We start from the raw sequence: 15,330 nt of genomic DNA on the forward strand, positions 1-15,330 counted from the left end.
GTTACTTTCCAGCGATGAACCGGAACAGCCTCTAATTTGCAATGATAAAATTTATATACGTACAATTTGGATGTAACCAAATGGGTTGGACTGACAGTTAGATGCTTGCAAATGTTGTAAAGGAAACGTGATGATGGTACCAGCACCCACTTCTGTACAAGAAACATACTTGAAAGCTACACAACCACTGAATGATATATTTCGATAGTTTTCAGAATTGTCTCTAGTGATGACTGATGACATTTATTTTTGAGAAACATACGAGAAACATACTTGAAAGCTACAATACCATCATAATTCAGAATTGATTTAATATTTCACATTGATATTGTCTTTAGTTTTATTGCGCACTGGGGAACTATTTGCCTTTTTCAGATTCCTCTTTGCCTTTTCAGGTTCATTGTTGGTATTTGTTAATTGACCAGTTGCAGTATTTGAAGCAGAATTATTTTGCACGCGCCTTGATTTTCCTGATTCAATTTCCACAGCTCGATTGGTTTGGCCTTTCAAATTAATTCTCCGTTTCGATTTGGCTGTAGGCACTGAGAAACTGATAGAGGTCCATCTATCTAACCAGCTGAAGACTGAATTGGGGTCTCGTTTATCATAGTTAATTTGCAGAGGTTTTGCCCGAATTGAGGACGTAAGAAGCTGCAGAACATGAATGACTTATAAGCACAGAAATCTGTTGGTAGATCAATTCTTACGAAACTAACAAAAACATAATCAATGATAAAGCAAAAAAATACTAAATACAATCTAAAGGTCAACGAATAGGAGGGAGAGTGAACGTAGTATACCCCCAACTTATTTGGAAGCAATTTCTAAGGCGAAGGAAGAATGATAAGATGAAAATAACCCTGTCCTATTTGTTTTACACCTCTCAAATTATGGCAATCTACAAAACAGGTCCAAAAGATGATAATTTTACAGAGGCTAATGTAAGATATACTATCAAGTAGAAATACAAATTGGTATAGTAAAAACCCTAAAGATGCTAAGCCATCAGAAGACAATAGCAGTAACTGCAGATTTTTGCAGGTACTCTACCAAATGCTGTCATATCAAACTGCTATCTTAATTTTTGAATGCTTGGAAAAGGATTCGAACATAAAATATGGGTACGATAAAAAACTAGCTAAACTTGAGAATTCAAATCAAGCCAAACCCATGTTTGATACAAAAAATATTTAGATTAGAGAGCTAAACCAGCTAAACTTGAGAATTCGCCATAAAAAAATTAGAATATAACACACATACCTTCCATATAAATGCGTTTGATGAAAACTTCCTTTTCCAAGCATCCTGTGCTATGGGATCCTGAAAAGAAATTGAGCATATTAAATACTATGGACATGAAAACTTGACTAAACTACCACAATCAGGCACTTAAGTATAGAATCAGTCTGGAAATATTTAGATAAGTTGATGAGATTTGCACAGGAAGTAAAAAAAAAAGAGAACAGATGCTTAGCTTAGTCCCCCTTGAGTAGGATGTCCCCCTCTTTGTTGAGAACAACAAAGTTTGTTTATAAGATAAATAATAGCAAAGTACATGTGAATTAGTAATTTTCCACAAGGACTAGCTTGTTCATAAGGTGCATTTCCTATACGAGTTTCATGACACTTCTTTGAAAACACAGATACAGATTTGTCATCAGTTCAACTACAAAATGGCATGCATAGCTACAATTAACCATCACACAGAATTCAACAAGCTTAGAAACACAAGAAACAAGCATCATATAGAGTGCCTTCTTAGCCCCTGACAAACCACGCCAAAAGCCTGAACACGCAAGAATCTTGTGTTCCGTGTTGCATCACAGAATATCAATCTGTATGATGACAATTAGAATGCTGATTAGTTATTGAAAGTGACATTAAATAATGTGTTTTGACACTGACGTTTGCCCAGATGTACCTCTCTGGTCACTAGCTCCTGGTTTTTGAGAATAGAAAGAATTGAATGGCTGATTGTTGTCGTCATCATTATGTTGTTGATTGGCTGGTTGTCACAGAATGAATGACCTAACATTGTATTCAACAAAGAGCCCTATAAATAATAAATAGAGATATTTGGCTATAAATTTCTATATAAAGCAAAAGTTATCTCATAGGTATCAAACAATAATCCTCTATCGCTTAAAACATAATAAATCATACCTTTTTTCTTGCCTTTGCAACTGATTTCTTCATAATTTGTTCAATCTTAGATTGTTTCCTCTTTGTGGGTGGACGACCTCGAGATCTTACTTTTAATGAAGAGTGTATTATTTTTGAACTCGATGTAGATGCTTCTTTCAAATGGTCCGCTCTTGAATGATCTATTTGAATAGCAATCAATTTTTCCTTCGCATCTTTCAAGATTTCCACCAAAACAGAACAACCGACGTCATTATTTGCCCCAAGATGTTGAACCTCTTGTATCAATGGAGTGAGAATATTATACCGATGTCTTTCTCCATCACAAACATATTCATCATAAATGTTAGTGATACTTTGATAACCACGCTTAATATCTTTGCGCCATCGATCCATAATATAATTCATAGGAACCTCAATCACCTTCATTCGTATCAACACAGAGATCACATGCCTACATAAAATTCCCCGAAACTCAAAAAGATGGCATAGACACTTAACTTGACAATCTAACTCAGTATAATCTACCCTGAAGGAAGCATCTCTTATAGGGTCTCCATTTTTTCCCAACAATGTTTCTACCACTTCAAATATAAAAGCAACCCCTTCTTGCCTCACTAGTGAGGTATTGCAAAACATCAACCCTCTTATCTTATCTTGGAACAACTTAAATAAGTTGTTAGTGTAGAAACTTTGAAATTGTCTTTCAATAGGATAACCAGAAATTACTGGTATCATAGAATTAAAAGAACCAAAATCCAAATTTTTTTCTTTTTCAATCTTCTTCTTCAGAGCATTATCAAACTGTTCAACAAATTGCTTCAAAGAAGTTTTCGAATGAACATATTCATCAAAAAAAGCATTCATACTTTCACTCCTTTGGGATGTGGACATACCTGCCCAAAACTTATCTTTGACATACACAGGTATCCATCTATTCCGCTGTTCATACAAAGATTTCAACCAGTCATTGTTCTCTAAATTAAAAACCTCAATCATTTTCATCCAATTCTCATCACATTCATCAATACTAAGTGAGTTGTAAACAATATTCTTCAATTGTTTCTTTATCAGCTTATATTGAGCATGCCCACCTAATTTTGCTGGTAATTTTTTCATTATATGCCAAAGACACAAACGATGATGAGAATCCGGAAATATGTCTTCAATAGCAATTGTCATGGCACGACACTGGTCTGTGATTATGGCCTTTGGAGCACGCCCAAGCATACATGTCAGCCAAGATTTGAACAACCATATGAATGTTTCTGAATCTTCACTTGATAATAATCCACATCCAAGCAAAATGGATTAACCATGATGATTCACCCCAACAAAAGGAGCAAATGGCATATCATAACTATTAGTCAAATAAGTTGTATCAAAAGTCACAACATCAGAAAAATAATGATATGCAGCCCTACATCTTGCATCTGCCCAAAAAACATTTCTTATTCGAGACTCTTCATCTAAATCAAGCACATAAAAGAAGTTAGAGTTCCGACTTTGCATGCGACAAAAATAATTACTCAAGGCTTCACCATCTCCATCCCCTAACCTCAACCTTCTAGCTTCTGAAATATAATTCCTACACTTTCTCTCATCAAATGTCAAATTCTCATAGCCTCCAGCCTCAACTACCAATGAATGAAAACTTTTACTTAAAGTAATTCCTGCTTGATCATTTAATTCAAGTTTCCTCTTTGTAGTTGAATCCAATAATTTATTACATCTAAAATGTCGTGACTTTCCCGGTCTCAAGACGTGATTATGTTCAAGAGATACACTATTTATCACAAAGTTATCATCATTCCGAATAACAACATTAATCTTAGCTTTGCAATTTGTCTTAATAGAAGGTCTAGGGTACAAAGCATTTTTGGCTTGAGATACTGTTTTACCACTTTTGGCACATCCAAAACAAAAATATTTTTGCTTTCCATCATCTCCCTTTTTACCACCTAATTTGGAAATACCAAAACCAACATTCTGAGCATATGATTTATAAAAATTACGAACTTCATCTTCAGATATAAAAGTCATGCCAATCTTAGGAATCATGACTTCATTTAAACTAGATGGAGATAGATCTGTGCTCACATGGTCGTTGTTATCGTTTACCTCATTTGAATCACTTTTTCCTTGATCCATGATTATTTTTCACCTACATTTATTCAAAAATGGAAGGCAGGTAAGTATTCAACTACATTTATTTGTTTAAAAAATAGAAAACAGATCCAAAAAGTTAAGTATCCAAATGAAAAGTAAGGAATTCCATAAAAGAAAGAAGAACATACATTCAAACACAAAAGTTATAATAGATGTTTGTCAGCACATAGCTGTGCTGATATCATGTTTTATTTTAAAAAATTAATAAACCAAACACACAAAACTCTAAAACAAAAACCAAAATCCAAATAGCAAATATCAACCGGATCCATTGTAATAGTCATATCACGGCAGATAGCTTATGAGCTTAGGAAGCACTAATGTTATTGTGACACAAGGAAAAACTGATGGCTGGTTATCTCCATGATACACAGGCAAACAAATTAACGTACAAAGTATGAATCTTCATCACAATGAATTTTGAATGTATAGAACAATTCCTAATGTCAGCATAGCTTAGCAATGACATACAACAACAACAAAAAAAAACACACACAGGGAGAGCCGAGCAGCTAAACAGCAGGAAGGTCCGAATAGCAGAAAATCGAGTCGATTTGGACAAAAATCAGCTAAGGAAAACACCTCATACCTGATTCAGGGCAGATTTAGGGCAGGGGAGAGTTTTCCGCCGAGCGCCGAGAGATTTAGGGCACGGAGCCGGAGAGAAAATGCGACGGCAAGAGGCGGAGCGCCGAGAGCGGAGGGAAAGAGCGACGGCAAGGAGGCGGAGAGAAAATGCTACGGCAGGAGGGTTGAGAGCAGCGAGCGGAGGGAAAGAGCGACGGCAGGGAACGGGGAGAGGAGAAAAGCAATTAGGGCAGGAGGGAGAGAGAAAGCGCGAGCCGGGGCGAGAAAAGAAACGAGCGAGGCGTGAAAAAAAAAACCAAAGAACGAGCAGGGAGAGAAAAAAAAAACAAATGTTGACTTTGACCCGTCACTGTCTACGCAGGACGCCACATCGTTCGAGCTACAAATTCGAGACGCCACATCATTTCTCTTTATGCAAATGCTTTTGAAGTTCTAGATATCTTTTACTTCTATTTTTCCCGTCCACTGAGATCAACTAATTCCTTTCTGTTCAAATGTTCCTTATATAAGGAGGAACTAGCAGTGTTATTGCTTTTTAGTGTTTTCTTATATAGTATCTGTTGGATCCCGTTGTTATTTTGATATGATCAATCAAGTTGGTTAGGTCCTGTGTTGTCTTTGATTCCTGTGTCTGAGTGTGCAGGAGCTTAAGAGCGCAGGAAGTCGAGAGGAAGACGCAGCTAGCGAGAAGGACGGTATGGGAAGGGAGCCGACAGGCTCGGTGCGTCTGAAGGACGAGAGAGCTGCGGAAGAGTACACCGGTGGACGAGAAGAACGTGTGCGACGTTCGAGGGACGTTAAGTCGGGAAGGAAGGCTGCTCGAGGAGAAGGTCGGGAATTGAGTTCGGATGAGTCTTATTCCGGTTGGTCGCAATCATCTAAAGTAACGGAACTTCGAAAGCTGAAGCAAAGAAGCAAGTGTGCTGGAAACACTGTTCAAGGCGCCTTCATCATGGCTTGTAGGCGCCTTCAAGGCTTGATGAAGGCGTCTACATCTGGTCAAAACTGACCGTTTACGCTGCGGATAAAGTTTTATCCACCCACTTAATGGAGGCGCCTTGGACCTCAGTTGGAGACGCCTTGGACCTCCGAGATAGAATTTCCAAAAGCTATTTAAAAGCCTCTGTAACTAGGAATTAGCAATCAATTCAGTATTCAACTCTATAATCAACTCCTAGCAGCTTGTGAGCTTTCTCAGTGTGTAAAAAGGCTTCTCCGCCTATAGTAAAAGAGACTTTCTTAATGCACACTTTTTATCGTCCTAGATTAACAACCTTCTTGGTTGTAACCAGGTTAACTCCCGAGTCTTTGATTTATCTCTGTTTCATTTTTGTTTTATTTTTATTATAATTATTTTTATTTTAAGTTAAAAATTCCGGGGAAAATATATTTTTTATTTTTCAGATAATTCACTCTTTCTTATCGACCTCCGCTGCACCTAAAGAATCACCTTTGAAACTAATAGTGAACTTATAAATATGCCTGTTGCTAGCATTGAGTTTGAATTTCTGTGATTAAAAAAAAAATTAACATATCTGGATCGTGATAAATTTCTTAGAATAACTATTTATGCGGTTTGTTGGGAAAATAAACCCGAAATGTCGATATTCCCGTTCCCTCTAAATCCAGCTTAGGCAGTCCTTTTATCCAACTGAGGAATATCCACTTTGATAGGTTAGAATTGCTCTCTTATTTTTTTTAAAAATATTTAAACTATTTTTAATAAAATAAAGTGCCTTTATAGTTTATTTATTTTAATCAAGGGAGTGGCATTTTTAGTATTTTAGATAGAAAAATTCACTGCCTGACTGGTGTTCAATACGTGGGCTAGGCTGGACCAGAACTGGACTATAGTTGGGTTGAACTTGCATCCTCGACTTAGCTTAGTCTCGGGCTTAGTTAGGCATAATTATAAAAAATTCAAGGAACTTGATGCATAGAAATTGTATTCCTGGGGAAGGAATTAATTATAAAAAATTCAATTATATTAGAAAATGGATTGTTTAAGTGCCATTATGGTGAACATATTCACAATTATCTCCACACTTGGTTTTTCGGTTAAAACAAAGGACGTATTGTGTAAAATCCCAACAGCCAAAATTGGAGATCATGAGAACCAAGAATTTCAGAAAAGAAATACGTAATTCCGAACTTCATTTTAGACACTACGACGATGATAGTGTTTTAACATTCACCCAGACTCCAAAACAAACAAAGACGAGGCAAACAACAGCGTCATACAGGTTTCAAGGTTTCTTTCTTGGGACTCGAACACAGACTGTATTATTCATGCGCCACCACAGGACTCGAACTAGACACCGTGACTTCAGGGCAGAACACGCAGCCAAGCAAGAGTTCACTGACCCCCACGGAGGCGGAGAACCAGGTGAAGGGTAGATTCCTTCTGGATATTGTAGTCAGCGAGGGTGCGTCCGTCCTCCAGCTGCTTCCCTGCAAATATGAGCCTCTGCTGGTCCGGCGGGATCCCCTCTTTGTCCTGAATTTTCGCCTTCACGTTATCGATCGTGTCCGAGCTCTCCACCTCCAAAGTAATAGTCTTGCCGGTGAGGGTCTTGACGAAGATTTGCATCCCTCCCCTCAGCCTCAACACCAAATGAAGGGTGGACTCCTTCTGGATGTTGTAATCGGCCAGGGTGCGACCATCTTCAAGCTGCTTTCCAGCGAAGATCAGCCTTTGCTGGTCGGGGGGAATTCCCTCCTTGTCCTGGATCTTAGCCTTCACGTTGTCGATGGTATCCGAGCTCTCCACCTCGAGAGTGATGGTCTTGCCGGTCAAGGTTTTCACAAAGATCTGCATGCCACCACGGAGACGGAGCACAAGGTGAAGGGTAGATTCCTTCTGGATGTTGTAGTCGGCTAAAGTGCGGCCGTCCTCCAGCTGCTTGCCGGCAAAGATCAACCTTTGCTGATCTGGAGGAATGCCCTCCTTATCTTGAATCTTAGCTTTAACGTTGTCGATTGTGTCAGAGCTCTCCACCTCGAGAGTGATGGTTTTGCCGGTCAGGGTTTTGACAAAGATCTGCATACCGCCTCGGAGACGGAGCACAAGGTGAAGGGTAGATTCTTTCTGGATGTTGTAGTCGGCGAGGGTGCGGCCGTCCTCAAGTTGCTTCCCGGCAAAGATCAACCTTTGCTGGTCCGGCGGAATACCCTCCTTGTCCTGGATCTTGGCTTTAACGTTGTCAATGGTGTCAGAGGATTCCACCTCAAGTGTAATGGTCTTTCCGGTTAGGGTCTTGACAAAGATCTGCATGCCACCGCGGAGACGGAGCACAAGGTGTAGGGTGGACTCTTTCTGGATGTTGTAATCGGCAAGGGTCCTGCCGTCCTCGAGTTGCTTGCCGGCAAAGATTAATCTTTGTTGGTCAGGGGGGATCCCCTCCTTGTCCTGGATCTTTGCTTTTACGTTGTCGATGGTATCAGAAGACTCAACCTCAAGGGTGATTGTCTTGCCAGTGAGAGTTTTAACGAAGATCTGCATCTGAATCAATTATAAGGAAGAATAAGGCAACCGACCAGAATACATGATTTGAGAATCAATCAAAGCGACAAACCAATCTACAAAATAGGGACAGACGAAAGCAATCCATTGCAAACCAGAAAAGAATCTAGTTATCAGAGTATAACAATCTCCCAAACAACTTTCCGCAACAGAATCGAAAGAACAAAAAATCTCGATTCAAGAATCAATCATTTGCAACAATATCAAACAACAAAACCCTACGAATCCAAAAACCCAATCAATGACCACACCAGAAGAAGAAAATAACAAAATACTTTCACAAAAAAAAAAAAAAGCATACCTTGTGCTTTTTCACAGAGAAGGGGATCTTAAAAAGCGTTTAGGGCCTGCTTGGTTAGAGGGAGTTAACCAAAGGAAAGAGTATGAGAATCAATTGGTATGTTTGGTGAGTGGGCTTGTTTCCTAAAGAGTAAATTTCATATACTAGTCTATGGGTTTTCTCCAATCCCTAGCAAATTGAGGGGAATGAAAAAACACTACTGTTCATTCCCGATTCCGATTTAGCGCGCGTGCTTTCCCTCCATCTGCCCTATTTCTTTTCTTCTCCCGTCCAAATCGCCACAGCTCGTCCCGACCAGTTCTCGCCACAACTCTTCCCTCTCCTCGACGTTGTCCTCACCGTGAATCCGAGTCTTCTCCGTGACGCGTTGGCATTCCTCACCAAGTTCTCGCCATAGCTCTTCCCTTTCCTTGACGTTAGGTTTTTTCCTCGACGTCAACCTCGTCGCGAATCTTCCTTCTCCGTGACCTCGCCGTGACTCTTCCCTCTCCTCGACGCAGTTCCTCGCCAGGTGAGCTATCTTCCTCACCAAGTTCTCGCCATAGCTCTGCCCTTTTTTTTTTGCGATCTTGATTTTGTTCTGATTTTTGTTCTGCGATCTTGATTTTTTGTTCCCCACAAAACTGAGCAAGTTGCCTTGTCATCTTCCTCACCAAGTTCTAATTTTTATTCTGCGATCTTGATTTTTTTTCCCCCCACAAAACTGAGCAAGTTGCCTTGTCATCTTCCTCACCAAGTTCTGCTATCTTCCTCACCAAGTTCTGCCTTGATTTTTTTTCTGCTATGTTCCTCACCAAGTTCTGCTATCTTCCTCACCAAGTTCTTCCTTGATTTTTTTTCTGCTATGTTCCTCACCAAGTTCTGATTTTTGTTCTTCTTTCAAGTCATCTTTAGGTATTTTTATTTTTTCTCAATCTTTTCTATCTAGTTGTCTTGCAATTTATTTTCTTTGTAATATTATGTGAGCATGCAACTAACCAGCTACTGATATGAATGTTGTTCCACACATGCTGCTCAGAATGCATTTGTTTTCCACACATATGAATGTTCTTCCATGTCATCTTTTTTGGCAATTGCAACTTTGTCTTCGATCTTGATCTTTATATGATATGAAGAAGAATATTTTTAGTAGCTCTTCTTATGAAGAAGAATATGGAAAACAGAACTTGAAACACATGGTTATTTGATTTATAGGGAAGATGCACCTTGAGAGATTTGCTAGCAATATATGATGCCCATGATTTGTTTCTTGTTTTAAAAATGGTAACCAATTTGCTTGTTACTAATGATGCTTGCCCTACCTTCCAATCCAGAAGTTACAATTACTTGCTGGATTTTTTTATGTAGATCAAATGGCTCGGCTTCCTATTACCGAACAACGGCGAAAATTAAAGAAACTATTATTGCTTCAACAAACAACCAACAATATGCTGGTCTTGTTATTTGCTCTATATTATGTACTCATTTGTTCATACCTTCGAGATAATGTTCGTCATATCAAAACAAAAGAAGAAAAAAGAGTCAATCGAATGAGATGGATGTGTAGATTGACAATGGATTGTGATTCTGCTTGCATTAGTCAACTTCGCATGGATAGAGCAACCTTTAGGATATTGTGTGATATGGTAGCAAACATTGGAGGACTAAAACCCACTAAGAACACATCCATAGAGGAGGTTGTAGCAATGTTCATATATACCTTGGCTCATCACAAAAAAAGTAGAACAATTAGCCTACTTTTTTACCGTAGTACAGAAACAGTGAGTCGGCAATTTCATCAAGTTCTTAATGCAATTTTAAAATTATATCCTATTTTGCTCAAGAAGCCAGAACCTATTACTCAGGATTGTCAAGATGAGAAGTGGAAATGTTTTCAGGTACTTTTTACATCTAACATCAACTTTAATACATGTTTTTTATAATAAGTGTTAATCGTATAATTGTTAACTTTGTAGGGATGCTTAGGAGCGTTAGATGGAACATTAATTAAAGTTACACCTCCTACAGAAGATAAACCTCGTTTTCGCACTAGAAAAGGGTGTATTTCAACTAATGTATTAGGTGTTTGTTGCCCAAACATGCAATTCATATATGTATTACCTGGTTGGGAGGGATCAGCACATGATGGTCGTGTGCTTCGAGATGCGATATCAAGACCACATGGTCTAAGGGTCCCTCAAGGTACATTTGCGTTGTAATGTATACTATAAATTTTATTTTTATTTTTTAATGTTACTAACAATTTCATTTATATTCAACAATGAAGGTTGTTATTACTTGGTTGACTCTGGATATTGCAATGCAAATGGATTTCTTGTCCCATATCGAGGACAACGATATCACCTAAAAGAATTTGATGGCCATCGACCGGAGACACCAGAGGAATACTTCAACATGAAGCATTCCAAGGCTAGGAATGTTATAGAAAGATGTTTTGGGTTGTTAAAGGGGAGATGGAAGATTCTTGCATCACCATCATTTTTCTCCATTCAAACCCAAATTCGGATTATCATGGCATGTTGTCTTATGCATAATTTGATTCGCAAGTTTATGAGCTTTGATCCACAAGAGTCACTTATAGCAGATGAGGAAGAGGAATCTGATGGGGGAAGTGACAATGAAGAAGTAGAGTATATTACGTAAATTAATCCAAGTAATGAGTGGTCATCATTTAGAAATAATATGGCAACCAATATGTATAACACATGGTCTACTAGACCTAGTGGCAATGTTAGTGATTGAGTTCTATTTTGTAAGAATGTTATAACAATTGCGTGTTCTGATTTTATATATGTATTTGAATGGTACCAGTTCTACTCGACATTATAAGATTCATATATTGATATATTATGTGGTGTTTTGTTTTATATGTATACTCGACATTATAAGATTTATCCATCAATCATTACTAATGATTAAAAAAGTTCTTTTATGCCAATATGATATTCATTTCATACCTCTTACACTGTCATCTTTTTTGTTAGGATGACTACAATTACTCCATCAATTGCACGTGGAAGAGGGAAAAACAAACAATATTGGACGGACGAGGAGGTGGAAGTGTTGGTTGACGCTCTCATAGAACTAGCTTCTGATCCTTTATGGAAGGTAGATACTGGTTTTAAAAATGGTTATATGATTCAAATACACAAAATGGTTTTGGGTAAGATTCCAAGTTTCAATAAAGCAGTTATTCCTCATATTGAATCCAAGATCAAATATCTTAAAACCAAGTACAATCCCCTCTCTGAGATGTGTATGCAAAGTGGGTGTCAGTGGGATGACGTGGAGCACAAGATTAACTGTGAAAAGCAATGGTTCGATGAATGGTGTCTGGTAAGTGCTTTGTATGCATCGATCATTTTTTAAGATAGTACTATAGTGATTATTTCTCATAATGGCAGTACATTTTCAAAAATATTATTTTTTATTTTGTACCTCTATTTGTATTCTTTTGTGTAGACTCACCCTAATGCTGTTGGATTGAGGGATTTTAAATTTCCATATTTGCGCAAACTGGACATTGTGTGGGGAAAGGACAGAGCCACGGGACTTAGTGCTGAAGATGTGGTTGACGCAAGCATGGATGCTAATTGGCAAAAGAATTTGAATGTGAGTTCTTCCTCGGACAATGAAGATGAACCTGTTTTGGACATCCTATCACAAGGCTCACCTTCGAGTTCGTCATGTAACAATGGATCGAAAAAGAGAAAAAAACTTTCACCAAGAAGGGAAAGTTTTTACAAGAAAAAGAAAGCAGCAACACCCCAACAAACCATTGACTCGAGATTGGACAACTTTACTAATAAGTTTGAGGTCATTTGCGATCAAATGGCAACACAATATGGTACTATTACAAATGCTTTGATTGCAAAGTCCAAGCCAGAATCCATAGGTGGTGAAAAAATGCAGGAGGTTATTGCTGAACTACTTAATATTGGCATATCTCCAATGGATGTTGGTAGGGCTGCTGAAATTTGTTACAATGACCCTGCCAAGGTTGAAGTTATGTTTGCATTGCCAAGCCATTTGCGAAGATCCTATGTGCTTGGATTTATCTATCCATCTTCTATTCCATGAAACATGTGTGGATTCATGTTTTTTTTGTTGATGTTAAATAACTAGGTTATTTTGAATTGCATTCGGTATTTTTGAAGTTGTAATATTGTAGTTAGACGCATGCAATATTGTGTTAACCTAGTTATATTGTATGTCGGTAAAAATATTTTGTAATATTTAGACATCAGCTAGACCAAAACTTGTATCAATGCTGTAACTTTAGCACTTGCTGATTTAGATTCTATTTTATTTTGATGAAGTTATTGTTGGCATATATTATGTGTGGAAGTTGTTGTTTGTTCGCTTTCAGATGGTGCAGGAAAGAGAATGAGGGAGCTCTGCTGAGCTGGTAATTGATTGGGGCTGCAATATGTTTTCCTTGTCTCCAAGATCTGGGAGCTGCTTTTATATCTGGACAGAATGAACATAAACAGATTAGCGCCTGCTCCAAGAAAAATGTCATGTCTTCCTCCTTAGGCTCATCTAGTTTTCCTACTTCACAAAAACAGGTGAAATGCAATGTCCTTATGGCATCCACCACCATTTATTTTAATTATGAAGTGCTTGTAGTTTGAATGCTCCTTGACTAGAGCATATCTAGCTCTCAACCAATAGGATTATATCTAGCACACCCCCTTTTGTCTCCCATTTTAGACTCTTTAATCTAAAATCTAGATACATATCATCGGCAATATTGTTTCCCCTAGCAAGTATATAAAATGTTTAGCATGTTACATGGTCAGTGCTATGACTGAGTTACTATATGAAGTAAGCACAAAATAGTTGAGCCTCATGGCTTGGTGTTGATGATGATTAGCATGATTTGAGAAGGAAAGAAATTTGGAAATTTTCATATATTTTACATGTTAGATTTTACAGTAACTGACTTTTATTATTGCTAAAATTAAATTGCTCGGAGTTCCTCATGCTATGGTGGTTGCTCGGTTTGATTCCTCTGACATTTGATTTCATTTTCCATCAGGACAACGTTAAAACTCATCCTGCTTCAATTCTTGAAATGGAAAGTAGTCAGCTTAGCCCAATATCTATTCTGGAGGCTTCATTTTCAAATGACAGTTGCTCAATTGGGAGCCTCAATGCGAGTTCAGGTGCTACAAAATTTATCATTTTTTCTCACTTTGAACTCCTTTGTATATATATATGTTTACTACTCCCATGAACATTGAGATTGAGAGCTAAGACCACATTTCGTCTACAATGTGCTTGCTTTCAGTCGGAAAGCTGCAGGTTGGTTTGGTGGGAAATTGCAACACACCACAATCAACTGATACAGACGTTGATCTTTTGGATTCAGCAACTTCAGTTGATCTCAGAAGGTCTATTTTAGACAAAATCCAGCATATGAGTCGCATAACTTCAAGTGCCGATGACATTTCTTATGAAGTTGGATTCTCAAACTTTGATTTTCTTGAAGCTAGGCGTGATCATTTCAAATGCAGTGCTGTTGTTCTTATTTTGAGGTTATGATATGATCTTTGTATGCTCTAGGTTTTGAAACTGGTGTCATTTTTGAGGTTATGATAGAAGTTGTCGAGGTGCATAATGTTCAAAAATAATTATTTCGAAAATATGTATTTCATCTAATGAATAATTTGTATAGGTAACATATACATTTCATGTTGAAAAGTAAATAAAATATAGGTAACATATATATTGATTCTTTCATTAACAAACCAAACACCATCTATGGCAATGGTAATGATTTCCTAATACCAACCAAACAGCACACTTCTATCAATCATATCCATTCCCATTCTCCACTTTATTAATCCCAATGTCATTCCCATTCCGTGGTTCTAACCAAGCAGGCCCTTAGTTTTGATCTGATAAACAAGCATCGATGCGGGGATTGGGGTTCTTTTATAGAACTTCCAATGGATAAGAACACCTCTCGGTGACGGTACCGACAGCTGTAGTTTCCAATTAGAGCAGAGCAGATGGACGGACGATATGAAAGACGTGCTCTGCAAGCAACCTGTGCAGAGCGTTATCCCCTAAGCACACCTTCGTGGGGCCTAAATAATTAACCAACGTGGATGTTGGTGTTGGCGGGTAATTAGAAAGCAACGTCCAAAATGCAACACCAGCCGACGTCCTCGGTGGACGGATTCTGCCTTTTTTCTCTTTGACCGTAGAATTTGGGGACGTCTCAAGAAATTTCCGCTGAGCCACCTAAGTGGACCGCTGTGATTTTTTTTAAATAGAACTTTAAAATTTAATTTAATTATTATATTTAAATTAAATATTAATGATTCTATTATTTTATTAAGAACATAGGTATTTCCTAATTAAATCTAAATTAATTTAGTGAACCTAAAATTAAATTAGATTAATTTTTATATTTTTTTAAAAAATAATTTTAAGATTTATTAATCAATAAAAAAATTAGAATTTAAATTTTTTATATTATTAAAAAAAATATTAATTAATTAGAGATTTAGACTTCGAGAGAGATGTATTCTTAATTTTTTTATAAATATATAAGGTCCGTGCACCTACGGTTTTTTCTAAGATTAGGCGTTATATT

At 37.6% G+C, this 15,330-nt stretch overlaps 2 protein-coding genes and 1 pseudogene across 17 annotated transcripts; 1 reads left to right on the plus strand and 2 right to left on the minus strand.

Annotated features, from left to right (window-relative positions):
• Positions 1-1,820: 1,820 nt before the first annotated feature.
• On the minus strand, positions 1,821-4,293 carry LOC122013541 (annotated as a pseudogene).
• Positions 4,294-7,022: 2,729 nt separating this feature from the next.
• Positions 7,023-8,863, minus strand: LOC122015560 (polyubiquitin). Of its 2 annotated transcripts, none has more exons than XM_042572525.1 (2): positions 8,724-8,863; positions 7,023-8,401 (listed from the first exon to the last, which is right to left on the minus strand). In XM_042572525.1, exon 2 carries the CDS (start codon positions 8,399-8,401, stop codon positions 7,256-7,258), a length of 1,146 nt encoding a protein of 381 aa, XP_042428459.1. In that variant the 5' UTR covers positions 8,724-8,863; the 3' UTR covers positions 7,023-7,255. The 2 variants fall into 2 exon arrangements, with proteins under 2 accessions (XP_042428459.1, XP_042428458.1); XM_042572524.1 differs by lacking the exon at positions 8,724-8,863 and adding an exon at positions 8,475-8,525.
• Positions 8,730-14,570, plus strand: LOC122015561 (protein ALP1-like). Of its 15 annotated transcripts, none has more exons than XM_042572534.1 (5): positions 9,023-10,600; positions 10,679-10,904; positions 10,990-11,831; positions 11,914-12,059; positions 12,186-13,272. In XM_042572534.1, the coding sequence occupies exons 3-5, from the start codon at positions 11,825-11,827 to the stop codon at positions 12,801-12,803; spliced, it is 771 nt and encodes a 256-aa protein (XP_042428468.1). In that variant the 5' UTR covers positions 9,023-10,600; positions 10,679-10,904; positions 10,990-11,824; the 3' UTR covers positions 12,804-13,272. The 15 variants fall into 13 exon arrangements, 10 of the variants coding, with proteins under 10 accessions (XP_042428463.1, XP_042428462.1, XP_042428460.1 ...); XR_006120925.1 differs by lacking the exon at positions 10,679-10,904 and adding exons at positions 13,765-13,891; positions 14,017-14,570 and having other exon boundaries at positions 9,023-9,234; positions 11,708-11,831; positions 11,914-13,291; XR_006120920.1 differs by having other exon boundaries at positions 10,990-12,059.
• Positions 14,571-15,330: the final 760 nt, after the last annotated feature.

This window comes from Zingiber officinale, chromosome 8B (assembly GCF_018446385.1).
Source record: "Zingiber officinale cultivar Zhangliang chromosome 8B, Zo_v1.1, whole genome shotgun sequence".
NCBI lineage: Eukaryota > Viridiplantae > Streptophyta > Magnoliopsida > Zingiberales > Zingiberaceae > Zingiber > Zingiber officinale.

Excerpts from the sequence above, each read along its gene's own strand:
- LOC122015560 (XM_042572524.1), bottom strand. The coding sequence starts at position 8,510 with ATGGATTGCTTTCGTCTGTCCCTATTTTGTAGATTG. Across the intron at positions 8,402-8,474 it reads TGTCCCTATTTTGTAGATTG|ATGCAGATCTTCGTTAAAAC; the intron begins GTTTGTCGCTTT and ends TAATTGATTCAG.
- LOC122015561 (XM_042572526.1), top strand. Across the intron at positions 10,601-10,678 it reads AGAAGTGGAAATGTTTTCAG|GGATGCTTAGGAGCGTTAGA; the intron begins GTACTTTTTACA and ends TTAACTTTGTAG. Across the intron at positions 10,905-10,989 it reads TGGTCTAAGGGTCCCTCAAG|GTTGTTATTACTTGGTTGAC; the intron begins GTACATTTGCGT and ends TCAACAATGAAG.